The sequence below is a fragment of the Pseudophryne corroboree genome, chromosome 6 (genome assembly GCF_028390025.1).
Source record: "Pseudophryne corroboree isolate aPseCor3 chromosome 6, aPseCor3.hap2, whole genome shotgun sequence".
Lineage (NCBI taxonomy): Eukaryota > Metazoa > Chordata > Amphibia > Anura > Myobatrachidae > Pseudophryne > Pseudophryne corroboree.
The window spans coordinates 794,561,359-794,575,730 of record NC_086449.1 but is presented as its reverse complement, the minus strand read 5'-3'; the positions used below and the strand labels follow the sequence as shown (position 1 = coordinate 794,575,730).

Below are 14,372 nucleotides of genomic sequence, written 5' to 3'. Positions count from 1 at the left end.
CGTTGGTTTTTCTTTTAAAGAAGTTTCTTGAATGCTGTTTGGCATGTTGTACGGTTCAGTTCCTCGCCATAGGCTCTCGTATCGTGTCCTCGTCTCTCGGGCGTGAAGTGGGAGGAACCGGCTGTGCAGACAATGCAAATTTTTTAGATTGTGCCACACCTCCGGTTGCAGGCTTCACACCCCTAATGTCTAAGAGGAACTCCAGTGTCCCCTAGAGGATTCAGAGAAATGGATTTATCGGTTAGTACCAAAATCCTCTCTTTTCTTTAATTTTTTGAACTTTTTCATACTTTACGATCCACGTGGACTACAATTGGGAACGGTAACCTGTGCCAAGTGCAGAAGTAGTGAAGCGAGGGACCTTGCCTGAAGCATGCGAGGGGACGCGGTGCACTAATTGGGGTTCCCCGTCACTTTACGAAGAAAAGAACAAAACTGTTGACCTTTTTCCATGTCAACCTAATGGCTGTGTCGATCTAGACACTGTCGACCCCGAGTCCCGTACCCGGTCATACATGCGCATGGCCGCTAGTCACTTGAATCCCTCTTCACAAGCACAGACCTGAAGATGGCGTTGGTTCCTGCAGGCAGTTTTAGCGTTTGCCATGTACAAGGATGCACCATCAGGCCTCTAATAATGAACAGGACAGCTACTGAATACATGCAGAATGCTAGTTTCCACATGTGTAACTGGCCCACTGGTGATAAATAGAACCCTTATGGAACCCACCATATACACCTCCTAAATGCTACAGCAAGCTCTGGTACGTATCATACGTATACATATCACATCTACTTTACATCACAGATCAGAGCGTAACTGAACACTGCACTCCTGCCTTTCATTTGTTATGGTGTAGTAGTTTATCTTTTACATATCCTCTTTAACAGGTCCCTGAATACACCACTGCTAGAGCTAATAGGCCTGACCCACTACAGACCTATCCAGTGTTAGCCAACGCTTTTCTACTTGATGGACTGCGATTCATTACAGACCATATTTGTTTCAATTTCTATGAGAAACATTCCTGTACATCAAGTTTGTCACTGGCTACAGCCGGCGTAAAACACAGATAACTGCGGAAGTAATACCCCTTTTCCACTTTCTCTTAGAAACACGGGTAAATGTGCGGAGGCGCGCATTTACCAGTGTTTTTCCCTAGTGGAAAAGGGTCCCCCCGGCAAATTCCCGGATCAAGTGATCCGGGAATCCTACCCTGGTAGCTAGCCTAGCTGTCTAGTGTGAACGGGAGCCATGTCGAGGCGACACGGCTCCCGTTCACAGTGTATGGGAGGGCGGCGCTGGGAGATCATGTGATCTCCCAGCGCCGCCCCTGCCACGTCACTAGCCGCGTCACCAGCCCGGCAATTGCCGTGTTGGTGAGCGCGGTCTTTAGGGGGCTGTAGCACAGGTCGCCACCGTGTCAGGCGACACGGCTGCGACCCGTGCTACAGTAGTGGAAAAGGGGTATTACTGTGACAAAACTAATGTTTCCTATTTTATATGTACAGTATTAAAAAAAAAAATATAGGGTTTTTTACTCAGCGTAAAATCTCTTCTCTTTCATCCATCTGGGGGACGCTGCGTGGTCATTACACTTGTTTAGTTTTTGTGCCTTGGAATACAGGCACACTTTTCTTTTGCTCCTAGAATTTAGTAAAGTGTAGTCACTACCTCAGCGTGCCACGGATGGATGAAAGAGGAAAAACAACCATAGTCCTCCACAGCCTATTTCATGCACATACATGATCTATACAAAACCCGTGAGTCCTCCACAGCCTATTTCATGCACATACATGATCTATACAGAACCATGAGTCCTCCACAGCCTGTTTCATGCACATACATGATCTATACAGAACCTGTGAGTCCTCCACAGCCTGTTTCATGCACATACATGATCTATACAGAACCTGTGAGTCCTCCACAGCCTGTTTCATGTACATACATGATCTATACAGAACCCGTGTGTCTATACAAAGGTCACCAGACTGCACGATATTCCTACCTGTTGACCACTCCAATGATGCCCAGTTTGACAGGAATAACCCTCCCTAGCAGAACATCCATGGCGTCCGTTCCAGCGTCCATGAGGTCCAGCTTGGTGATAACAGCGAGCGTTCGCCGACCTACGCCAGAGGAGATTTTGGGACATAAATGTTAATGAATCCCTTTACTGGTGCCCTGGCTTCTGGGTGTCAGAACAGAACTGGGGTTTTTGCAGATTTGTTAAATCAAACGGTTTCCATTCTTTAGTGAGATTCTATGGCACTCTATATTGTAAGGTGTGGGAAACCCATACCCTACACTGATGAGACCCAAGAAAACAACGAACCGCTTCCCTGTAGGCAGGATACTGTGCCAGCACTGACCGGCGTCATATCCAACAGCCAATTGGCCAAAGCGCCCTTACCTATATACAGGTTGAGTATCCCATATCCAAATATTCCGAAATACGGAATATTCCGAAATACGGAATTATTTGAGTGAGAGTGAGATAGTGAAATCTTTGTTTTCTGATGGCTCAATGTACACAAGCTTTGTTTAATACACAGTTATTAAAAAATATCGTATTAAATGACCTTCAGGCTGTGTGTATAAGGTGTATATGAAACATAAATTAATTGTGTGAATGTACACACACTTTAATACACAAAGTTATTAAAAATATTGGCTAAAATTACCCACAGGCTGTGTGTATAAGGTGTATATGTGACATAAATGCATTCTGTGCTTAGATTTAGGTCCCATTGCCATGATATCTCATTATGGTAGGCAATTATTCCAAAATACGGAAAAATCCCATATCCAAAATACCTCTGGTCCCAAGCATTTTGGATAAGGGATACTCAACCTGTACTTCAATTTTACTACGTATACTGTGTTTATATATAAACCAGTAACTCATTAACTACGTATTTAGGTGTAAGATTTGAACTGAAGTGAAACAGCCAATCCGCAAATAACTTTATTCTGTCTACAGCAAGTAAGCCTCTGATTGGTCGCTATGCTTTATTGTTCGTTATGCACCTTGCTGCTACATGTAGAAAGGTCTCATAGAATACAATATCTACAGAAAGTGCCCTGGTTACTATACTGTAATAATGTGTTATTATAGGCGATCTCCCTCCTATGTATGATAAATAATATACAGAGGTTGCCATATACTCTCCATTAACACGTGACATTTGTACTTAACGATCCATCCATTACACCAATAGATGTGGAAATCTATCCATTAGATGCCATGTTCCGTTCCCATAACTTCCACACTCACCGTCCGGATCAGACTCCCGGGCGATCTTCAGCGCCTCAGATGTTGCCATATCCGTATTGGCGGCGGTGACGGCCAGGATGATGGAATTGGGGTTGCTAATATACCGCAGAATAAGCTCTCTGATCTGTAATTCAATATCCTTAGGCTGGTCTCCCACTGGTACCTGATGGATGACAGTGTACTGTTTAATATTCATACACACATTAAAGGATAACATGTACTTTCCGCCATGATAAATAACCTGATAATTACCTTAGTCATTCCCGGCAGATCCACCAGTGTCAGGTTGACGACATTCGGGGAGAATATCTTCAGATGGATGGGCTCTGAGCTAATACCCTGGAGGGGAATAGAGACGTCAGCTGGGATCGGATATACACAGCTCTCTGATAAGTGATATAACTGACGCTACAAACATCAGGATTCTATAGAAGACACAATCACGGCAAAGTGTACTGACCAAGGGGAACATCACACCTAAATTCTAGCCTTAAAGGAATGCTAAAGAAAAACTAATATATATGTTACAAAACCCATGTAAGAATCACATATCCACAACACACGAGAGAACAATTACTGGGCAATGCTGCTAGGTAACACAATCAGCCACCAAGACACATGTTCCTCATTGTGGCGCTGCACAGTCTGATATGAGATTGTTGGATTTTGTAGCATTGATCCACAACTCTCAAATTAACTAAAAGTGTAAAAGCAAATGATTACATTTAACAAGTCTTCATCTTCCGTGTAACTGGGAGCTGGAACCTACACATGTGCAATACATACAGAAATGACAACGCTTATTCAAGGCCTTTACCTCTGTAAGAGTTCAGTGTATCGACTGTGCTCCTTCTATAAATATAAATACCCCTCTTATTCGGGGTCCTATAGCTTGGTTGGGGTTTTCCGCTTGGCAATAAGTATATGACATAGTGCTGTACGCAAATCAGCAGCTTGTCTCATTACATAGACTTTCACTAAAATATGGTAGCATGCGGGGTAGAACATTTGAATGATTTCTGAGTGAACAGAGCAGTTATATATTGAAGAGAAGTAAAGAAGAAAGACTAAAACCTATTATTCAGAAAGTTTACGTATTTAAAATCTTTAAGACAAAATTTAATTTTTTTTTAATAAATGAAAAATCAAAAGCCTACTGTATCTTAAAATCAACGCCACAATGTCAGAAGTTATGGTGACACTGTTGAAATGTCGACGTGTGAAATATCAACATTCTGCAGGGAGAGGAGGCTTAGAGTTAGGGTTGGGCTGCGGAAGGGGGTCGAAGGTTAGAGTTAAGCGCTAAGGAGAGGGTTAGAGTTATAGATACTCACGAAACACTCAGAAGTTACCGTCAGCTGGCGCCGCTGAACCAGGTAAGTTACTATGGGACCACCAGTAACATATTGTCAGCACTGTAACCATGCCAATATTTCATCAGTGACGATATGATGAATGTCAACGTTTTCAATATAAACATGCTAAGCATGTCAGCATTAACATGTTTACATAACGAATGTCGACAAAACAGCCCTCAGCCGGCCCTTGTAGCATTCCCTTGCTGTTATCCGGCTCTTTGCTGCCTCGTTGTCAGATTGGTTTGCTATAGCCTGTAACACGCGTGTAAGCTGCCTGCAGGTCTCTCTTCCATGGATGTAACTTATTACGGAGATCAGGTGTAATGAAGCTTATACATTGCAGCTCCTTGCGGTCCCTGAACCACATCATGTTGCTCATCACTCGTCTAAAAGGCTCCAGTCATTTACATTTTACAGAATTGTTGTTTAAAAAAAAAGGGAAAGCCAAGACGACATCATGCAGACTTAGCCAAATGTCATTATTCTGGGAACAGAGCAGGAAGTCTGGGACTCTGCCGTGTATGGTTGGAAATTAGAGTTAATAAAGAGAATAAATGGGGACACGTGACGCTCTGCAGGAGTCATTAGGCTTTGCGCCAAAGTATGTTCTTCATGATGACTCCACATTGGCATTAGAGGGTCTGAGACATGAAACCTACGCAGGAACCTGTGATACCCCACAAAGCAGTGTCCTCCAATAACCCAGGAGCTGCCCATTAGGTCACCAACCCACATAGCCATTTACCAGTAACCGACGTCCACACAAACAAACATCACATACAGGACCAGTTCCAACAAAGGGATATATTATAAACACTTGTAACGCAACCATTTAAAGCGGATGATAGATGGTTATATGTACATGTATTATTCCCTCTCCTCAGAAACCTGCTTCCACTGTTTATTGTACCTTTATAAACAGACTTAAATTATAGAAGAGCTTGGACATGCTGGTTCTTGTAGTCTCACAACCGCTGTGTAGCTATTTGTACCTTTTCCGGTGTTCTCGGGAAATGCTCGTACTGCAGAATTATTAACCCTTCTGTAGATTAATTATATGTTGGGGAATAATACACATATATTTCATTACATAGGTGCAAAAGGTGAGGGGTAAAATTGAACCCTCAACCCCAAGTGAAAACCCTTCGAGGGCTGAGTAGAATCTTTCTTTTAGTCATTAACACCCTGTAATGCGTAGGTCAGTGGTTTCCAAACTTTTTTGAATCACGGCGCCCTAGAATATCAGAATTTTTTTCACGGCACCCCTAGGCCCAAAATTTCTTATTGAGAAATTTAGAAAGAAATATTACATTAAGTAGATCGCGTTTATATGTCATCCTTAGGGTCAGTTGTGTGGTGAGGGACAAGATTTGCTTCTGTTTGGCCACATATTTTATGACTGGCAGCCACCAGCACTGGTTTTGCCTATTATATTGAACATGAATAATTTGAATTGGTCCTGGACCATCAACCCAGGGCACCCCTGCAAGTGTCCCGAGGCACCCCAGGGAGACACGGGGCACAGTTTGGGAACCTCTGGCGTAGGGTGATGTATAACCAGGCAGGCTCCCATAGCTAGAGAAAGTGTTCTGCACATGTATAGTGGGAACAGTGGTTACAGTATACAGACGTCTGGGGAAAAGATAGCACTTGTTCATGAATGTTCCGCTGAATGTCTACATTTCTTTTACGTTACAGTATAACAATGAAACCAGTTGTACCGGTCCCAGGAATAAAAGGACAGGAAGGGGGCGTGAGCTCCGGGGCTGGAGAGCAGATAACACAGTAATTGCAGAGTAACCTGGGCCACCACAGAAGAGGGTTAGCCTGTCCCATCAGTCATAACCATCTCCGCACAGTTATTTATCTTACTTTGTTATTGCCAGAAATCCTTTCCGTTTCATTCTCGATTTCTTGGCGGATGTCATCGAAGTCTGTGTAGATCTGCAAAGATAACAGAGATTATCTCCGTCTGAAGGCCAGACATTCACGTGGGAACAGCAAGTTGGTGATGAGAACGATGAGCTGAGAATGTGACAAGCGCCCATTACTTACAGACAGTGTTTGAAAACGTCAAGGCTGGTAGCCTGCAAAGCGGCTTGTGTACAACACACACACGCAAGCACCAGATATACGTAAATATCTAATATAGATTAGCATTCCAAGTGGTGGCATACCTTGTTTTTGGTGTGGAGGAATTTACCCCATTCATCAGCCTCGACCCCTGAAAAGAAAAGAAAAATACCTTGAATGTTTTGGAAGTTTTTAATCCTCGTACCTGCGTGGGATGGTGATTTGCCTGGCACACGTACAGCCGCATTCCAACAGAAAGTGATGGAGAGTTTTGTGGCCTATGTGCTGGTTACCACACACACACAAAACAAACCTTACATGTTCTATGCTTTCATTTTCAATCAATAGCCGAGAAAAAGAAAAAACAGATGTTTAAAACATATTCTATGTAATTTTAGAACAGGCTATCTTCTTTCTGTACAGGAGAGATGGAGGCAGCTGGAAGCTACATTTCTGGAATTCTATCCATCCCAGAAAATTGAAAATGCACCCCACAGCAGTTGTGAGACTACAAGAACCAGCACGCCCCCTGTCCGAGCTCTCTCAGTGGATTGAGCCTGTTGCAAAAAGCCCAATGACCCGAATCGAAAGTTAGCCTCAAAAGAAAAACACATATGCAGAAGTTACAGGAGCTCATCCCAAATGGAGAGGTGCGAGGCACTGCTGGGACACCACTGGAGGAAGATTATTTCCTACACACAGCAGATTTCCGTTAAGTATAGCATTAAAGGGAAATCCGTCATGCCAGTCCCACACATTACATATATAGACTGCAGCCCAACGCCGCTCTGAGGAATCCGAATGATGTCAAATGATCCAATTGCTGGGATAGTTATTATTCGGGTGGCATATTCGGATGGAAGACTTGTATCAGCCAAAAGTGGCCAACAGCGTAGCTGACCTGGAGCCAGATTCAATCACTGGCTCAGACAATAAAGCAGAGAAAAGCTGAATGCAGGACAACAGCATAATGACCAGCACAGCAAACACAATCTATCTCCAAGTCAATCAAGACACACATTCATGAACCTTCTTTTTAAAGAGACCATTACATTAGATTTCTGCATAGGGCGCACGGAACTAAATGTATTCTATGCATCTTTGTGAGTGGACTGTCCAATCAGCCCTTTTGGTCTGAAGCCAGTCATCACCATCAGTGTGCAAGTGCACCTTACATATGAAAACAGGCATAATATGTTCCCCTCCATTGCATAGCCCATGAGTCCGCTGGTGTGCCCTTACTGGACACTGCCTGCGTGACAACGTATCATTAGCAAGTGAAGAATGCGCATAAATCTACATCGTCCATACTTCTGGAGCACGTGTAGTGCGTAAACATACAAGACGCACTTTACAGACGGGTGTACTTCAATTCTGCATCAGCCCGAAGAGTAAATATACCCCACAGCTGTGTTACCCCAACTTTAACTACTGTTCCTGCAGATAGCAGAATCCTATTCAGCAGCCCCACCCTGCAGTTTCCAGGGGGAAATACAAGTAAACACAGCCAACAGAGAAATCCGTAGTGTCTGGATGAGACGACTGCAGAGGCACAGTGTGCGGGTGATGGCTTACGCAGAGGAATACAGCATGAGTCAGAGTCACTAATCCCACAAGCCGCAGGCAATTTTCATTTACAAGCGAGCTGAGTCACAGGCAGAGCTATAGAGGCTGCAAAAGGGCACGGCCATCCTGGTACAGAGACTGCAGTGCCAGGCAGAAGACCACACTCTCCAGCAATCTCACACTGGTCTAATACAGAAGGCCATAGCCAGAGATCTACAAATCCTCAGTGTGGCCAGTGTCATTAGGCCACAGGGCAATTCATTGGCGGTCATATGGTTTTATATGTGGAACCCCAGTAGTTCCACAATGGAAAGCAAGATGGAGGATACACCTACGGTTTCAGGTGTTAGATCCATTAACATGTGTTTTACATGCCAGTGGGGTAAGAGGCATGAAAGGATCACCCCAATGCTATACAAATAACACTCACGTGTACATGTAAGGAGGCCAGAAATGGGAGATTAGAAGGAGCTGAGGGGGAAGATTTTCTTTCTATGCACAATAGACTTCCTGGGGCCGATTCACTTGTTTTGTGGGCAAACTGAAAAGTGTCACCTGGGCTGAATGTGCGCCTGAATATAGCAACTGAATTACTCCGCTGGGCGCCATCTACTGGCCTCCAGGGAGACCAATAATTGAGTCTGCCACCCTGTCTTCAAGTATAATGAAAGATAGAACAAGGCCTCTCAGTCTCTATGGGCATAATTCGGATTTGGTCGGAGGTGCGCTCTGTACCGCAAAGTACTGGTGCATGCGCAAATGGGTCCTGCTACACAGGACTCTGAACGGTGGCAGACTGGCAGCGATTGATAATCTGCAGCTATCTGGGGGGGGGGGGGGGGGGGTAAAAGCGGAGGCGTGTTGCTGCTGTTTAGGGGAAGGGAAGAGGTCAGGGATCTCCTTCGTAGGACGGAAGTTTCCGTGCCTCTGAGATGGGTGGCTTGCACGGCACCAGGAGTGTAAATAGGTAAGTTGCCGACACAGCTAAAGCCAAAGGGAGACACAAAGGTACTATCACAGGGTTACACTCCACCAGGAGGAAGGACACTCTAAGATTAGGTTGACGACTCCTGCCGTAACTCCTCCCACAGCCGGGCAGTGTGAGCTTACATATATCAAAGTTAAGAGGTGATACATGTAAAAACAGATAATCTGAGCAGATAAACCACAACAGAACATAAAAGGGGCAGACTTTTCCTACAGGACCTTGAAGATAATTGAACATGGCCCAAAGTGTCCTAACATAAGACATGCAGGGTGGGCAGGTAAGTGTCTCCACTGTCTGCAAACAGTAACATAATAAACCCCATTCAGCCATCTAAGGAACACAGACTAAACTCCACAGACATATCACAGCCTTCTCACAGGAAGTTCAGGCCCTTCTGAGACCAGGGCTTTGTAGTACGTTACTCACAGAGGCCACTTCCGCTACAGCAACAATATTTACTTGGGAATCTTGAGAGCATCTCTGCAAGCCTGTGTCTCCTGAGGACACGTTCAGCAGAAATCCCACCGGCACTAGAACTCACACTTTCCAAGTGTAAGATGGTCTTCTGGGGCAGCACGGGTGTATAAAGCCAATCTAGATCCACAGGACAAAACCATTATCAGCCATTATAGTCAGTGCCTGGTGCCATGTTGAACATCTGGAAAGAGACGAGAGCTTGCTGGAGAGAGCCAAACATTAAAGAGACAAACCGAGCCATCCACTTGCACAAATCCTCATTTGTAGCTAAAAGGCAGAGGAGAAAAAAGTACATCATTGCCATATGTATACAGCGCCCAGAGGGTGATGGGTGTGACTCATGTTACTGGCAGTGATTACCAGGACTGCGAGGTAGAAGTAGTTGCTTGCAGAAAACATCCATTCTTCTCGGGCATCTGCATGGCACTCATGATGCCAAATCAAGGTTTGGGTACCCAGATCCAGGCTAGTATCAAGCATCAGTAATATTCCATAATATACACATGTAAGCTGGATCACAGCACGCACACAGCCACAACAGCAATCTCTAGCTTAAAAAGAAAAACTGTTCTAAGTGTATAAAGGCAGGTCGGCGGCCGATCGCTATCCGGCTCACGCTGGGATCCCTACACGAGGCAACGCTGCTTAAAGTCACATAAGGAAGCCGACTGAAAGCAGAGGCTAATTCACTGCCAGAGAGACCACTTCCCTATATTATGCTATAGGGGTCTGTACTCGCTACAACGTAGTAAGGACAGTATTTACTATACTGCACAAGATTACAGTCCGCAGTGAGGTCATTTGCAGCTGATGACGCCTACACACACATGTAGCTGCACAGGTACACCCGTGTGTATGGTACAGTGTGAGGACCATATATGTAGGATACACAATGCTGGACACTGCGTACAGCAAACCCAGATTAGCAGTCACTGCACAGCAGAGATAGACGCGTTTCTCCACTTCCCCCTAACAAGTGTAGACCATCGGATTACTGAAAATGAATATTATCCTGTACTATAGGCAACATCATCATTCTGTAGTCACTACTATTGTGCAGATTTTATTTGTATTTCTGGTACTTTTACGGCAGACGGATTTTCTTCTTTATATTTGCTCTCCTGGGTACCCAGATGTACGAGTTATACAAGCATTATGTATTGGAACAGGGATGGTACAGATGTGTCCTCATACACCAGGTCCCGAGCCACTCTGTTTGTACCAAGTCTATTTTTCTTCGTCACACAAATGAAACAATTCGATGTGACAGAACCACTTCATGAGACTGCACTGATTAATCCGATAGGAAATTTACCCGGAAAGGTTAAAAGATCTTAACATGTATAGTTTGGAGGAGAGAAGGGAAAGGGGGGACATGAGAGAAACTTTCAAATATACCAAAGGTTTTAACAAAGTTCAGGAGGGAAACATTCTTCAAAGGAAGAGAAGTATTAGAACTCGAGGACATACACTGAAACTGGAGGGAGGCAGGTTCAGGGGAAATTTAAGGAAAAATTATTTCACAGAAAGGGTAGTGGATAAGTGCAATAGCCTCCGATCAGAGGTGGTAGAGGCTAAGACTGTACAGCAATTTAAACATGCTTGGGATAGGCATATGAATTATCCTTACAAAGAATTAACAAAGAATTAAGGTTCAAAAAGGGTTGAGATTACCTAAAGGATAACAAAAAAGGGTCAGATTAGATGGGCCAAGTAGTTCTTATCTGCCGTCAAAATTCTATGTTTCTATGAAACACATCTGTGTGCGACAGAGTCTGAAACTGTGCACAAAGTGCTAAGATACTGTCTAGCAGCAGCAGCTCATTTCACGTCTAGTTCCGTTGTGCTTCATCATTAATGTTTGTTAAATTTGTCGCCACTGGTACAGCGAACAAGGTGAAAATGTAAAGAAACAGACGTTATGCTACACCGCTCGGCGCGGCTCACTCACTACACATTCGCGTATTCAGGTTTTGTGTACGAGTAAGCATCTGTACTCCCAGTAAGAGGAATTACCCTACGTAGGAGGAAAGGCTAGAAGTCTAACTGAGCGTCAGAGACCAGTGATCAGACTGCTATAGTGACCAGAAATAGGTGCTGTGTGTCTAACATCCACGGCTAATCAGACAACTGTGGTGAGGACCCAGCAAATTAAACATTCAAACAATATTTCAATACAGAGACTGAGCAATACATATCTGAAGAACCAGCTTAAAAGACAGCTGTGGTCGCACTTCAAGATACCTGAGCGGATCATCCTAAACATGAATGGAATTTGGATACCCCCTTATCGTAGCCAAACAACAAGCTGAGGCAACAAGGCCAACGGAGGACATACTGGGAGGCCTCACAGAGGCATCTTAGGGGGCAGATTTTCATAGGCTGGGTACACACTAGACAGATATATGGCTCGTTTGAGCATCTCTAGGTCACCTGCGGGTGTGTACACCATATTGCGTCGGTCCTGCAGCACAGCTGCTGCAGATATATCTGCAAATATGTGGACGCATCTGCCTGTGTGTACAGGCAAACCTCCGACCGCCCGTATACTGCCTACCCAACTGGATGTTAGGACTGACATAACGAGCGGACGATCGGTAAGTGTACATGCTTTCCTAATTGGCCTCTTTGCGGCCGCTTTATCGCTGTGGCGTGTAACCAGCCTAACTGGTCTCTGTAAAGGGAAGGATCTTCCAATTATTGAAAAAGGTTGTTAGGTATTATATAGCGAGATGAACATCACAGGGATCATTTGTAATAAATCATACCTAAATATCAGACTCTGTCCCTAGGTGATATAACAGGGGTATGTGTAGTTCTTGTGAGGCATCTAATGGAAGTTAGTAACCAGCAAAACCAGACACTTTCATTAAACAAATATGAAACGTGCAAAAATAAAAGACAATTTTATGTAACCCGGCCCCAAACAAGACAAACACTTTATACTGGTTTGAAAATTAAGAAAAAAAAAGTACAAAGAAACCTAAATAAAAGGAAAAGCGTAAGCAGAAGAGTGACTATATACTGGTTTGAAAATTAAAAAAAAAGGTAAAGTACAAAGAAACCTAAATAAAAAGGAAAAGCGTAAGCAGAAGAGTGACTCAATGCCGGATTACCCAGAGGCTACATTAAGCAGTGAGGAAGAGAATGAGGGCTGTAAGCAACAGGATGGGACAGAGACAGCCAGTGACCTATTGAACAGCCCAGGAGTGTCTGAAAGCTCATGCAGGTGAGAGGAGAACAGGGGTTATGTGGAAACAAGCGACCTTTGGATAAGGATCTTGGATTTTTCCAGGAGTCCAGGTCTGGAAAAATGTGGAGAGAAAAAAAAAAAAAAGAAGAGGTAGAGAATGAATTAATAAGCAGCAGATTGTCTTCTGGTCCATCAGCTTCATAAGAGTAACGTCAGTCAGATGTAGGTTGTTAGAACACACACAAATACATTCACATAATGAAGGCGTGTAATAGGGTATGACGTACAGTGCAGGACATATGGCTTACGGTGACATCAGATAATGGGCAACCGGTCCTGTTTTGCAGCATGTGTGGCCTGACCTGACTTCCACGCCCAACACTCATCTCACTGAAACTAGCAGACCTACCGATTGTGTGACCACCACCTGGCCTGCAGATTGTAGTACTAAAGCCCAAACTGAACTTTGTGCCAGCTAAGTCTGTAGATCTCTGATGAACAGTCAGTTCTGTTTCTGACCGCAAGATGCACATAGGAAATATGGAAAAACGTGATCACAAGTATATGTACTATACTATACTTCAGATAGGAATTCTTACAATGCTGCATTCCGGGAATTCCACAACACTGAAATGCCATATAACACTATTAATGCAATAAAGAAAATCACAAGGAGTAGATTTACTAAGAGTGGGTTGTTAAACCTGCTGATCATCGGTGGCTTTGACCGATGGTTTTAAAAACGGCAATAGAAATCCGGCTGGTTTAGCATTTATTTCTATTGCCATTTAAAACCTAAAATCGGTCAAAGGTGTCGATTATCAGCAACAGACACCTCCTCAGCCTTAAGGTGTGTACACACTAGTCGATACAATTGAACGGTCGATACATCGCTGGTCCGTCGGCCAGAGTGTACCAGCGATATGTCTGAACGATATCGTTCACAGACATATTGCGTCAGCCCTGCAGCACAGTTGATGGCGTTATATATGTAAAGATATATTGCCGCATCATGCTGTGTGTACAGGCGGTAAGCCGATGCCCGTACACTCACTGTATCCCATTTACAGTCAGATGCAGGTCTTTATTACCCATTCCATACACATAAGAGGTGCTCAGTACAAGGGGCTGCCCACTGGAGTACAGCGGAGTCCTTTCCTCTTAAGGCCTCCATACACTAGTACGATTTGTCCGATGTTGACACATCGGGCCGATAAATCGTGTGAAGAGTTTCAAATCGTGTATCATTTACTTCTGATCCCGATCTGCGGTCCGCATCGGATCCGGAGAACGGCACTGCTGCACCAAGCATACATCGTATCCCTGAGCAGTGAATGGGATTGCTTGCCAAACAATGTATTTTGTATGCAATAAGACTGCATATGATGTATTGTATGCTATATAGTCACCGGCGGGGAGTTGCAGAGGTATCCCATGCG

General features: G+C 44.2%; 1 protein-coding gene across 4 annotated transcripts in view; it reads right to left on the bottom strand.

Moving 5' to 3' along the window:
- Positions 1-14,372, bottom strand: part of DNM1L (dynamin 1 like) — an 87,765-nt gene that overhangs the window by 54,897 nt on the left and 18,496 nt on the right. For 2 of the 4 annotated variants that reach the window (XM_063928872.1, XM_063928875.1), the window contains exons 3-8: positions 13,007-13,045; positions 6,814-6,860; positions 6,509-6,580; positions 3,531-3,617; positions 3,279-3,441; positions 2,010-2,130 (exon numbers count right to left, since the gene is read on the bottom strand). In XM_063928872.1, coding sequence (XP_063784942.1) covers positions 2,010-2,130; positions 3,279-3,441; positions 3,531-3,617; positions 6,509-6,580; positions 6,814-6,860; positions 13,007-13,045 — 529 coding nt within the window. The remainder of the gene's footprint in view (positions 1-2,009; positions 2,131-3,278; positions 3,442-3,530; positions 3,618-6,508; positions 6,581-6,813; positions 6,861-13,006; positions 13,046-14,372) is intronic. The other 2 variants (XM_063928874.1, XM_063928876.1) reach the window with 1 other exon arrangement.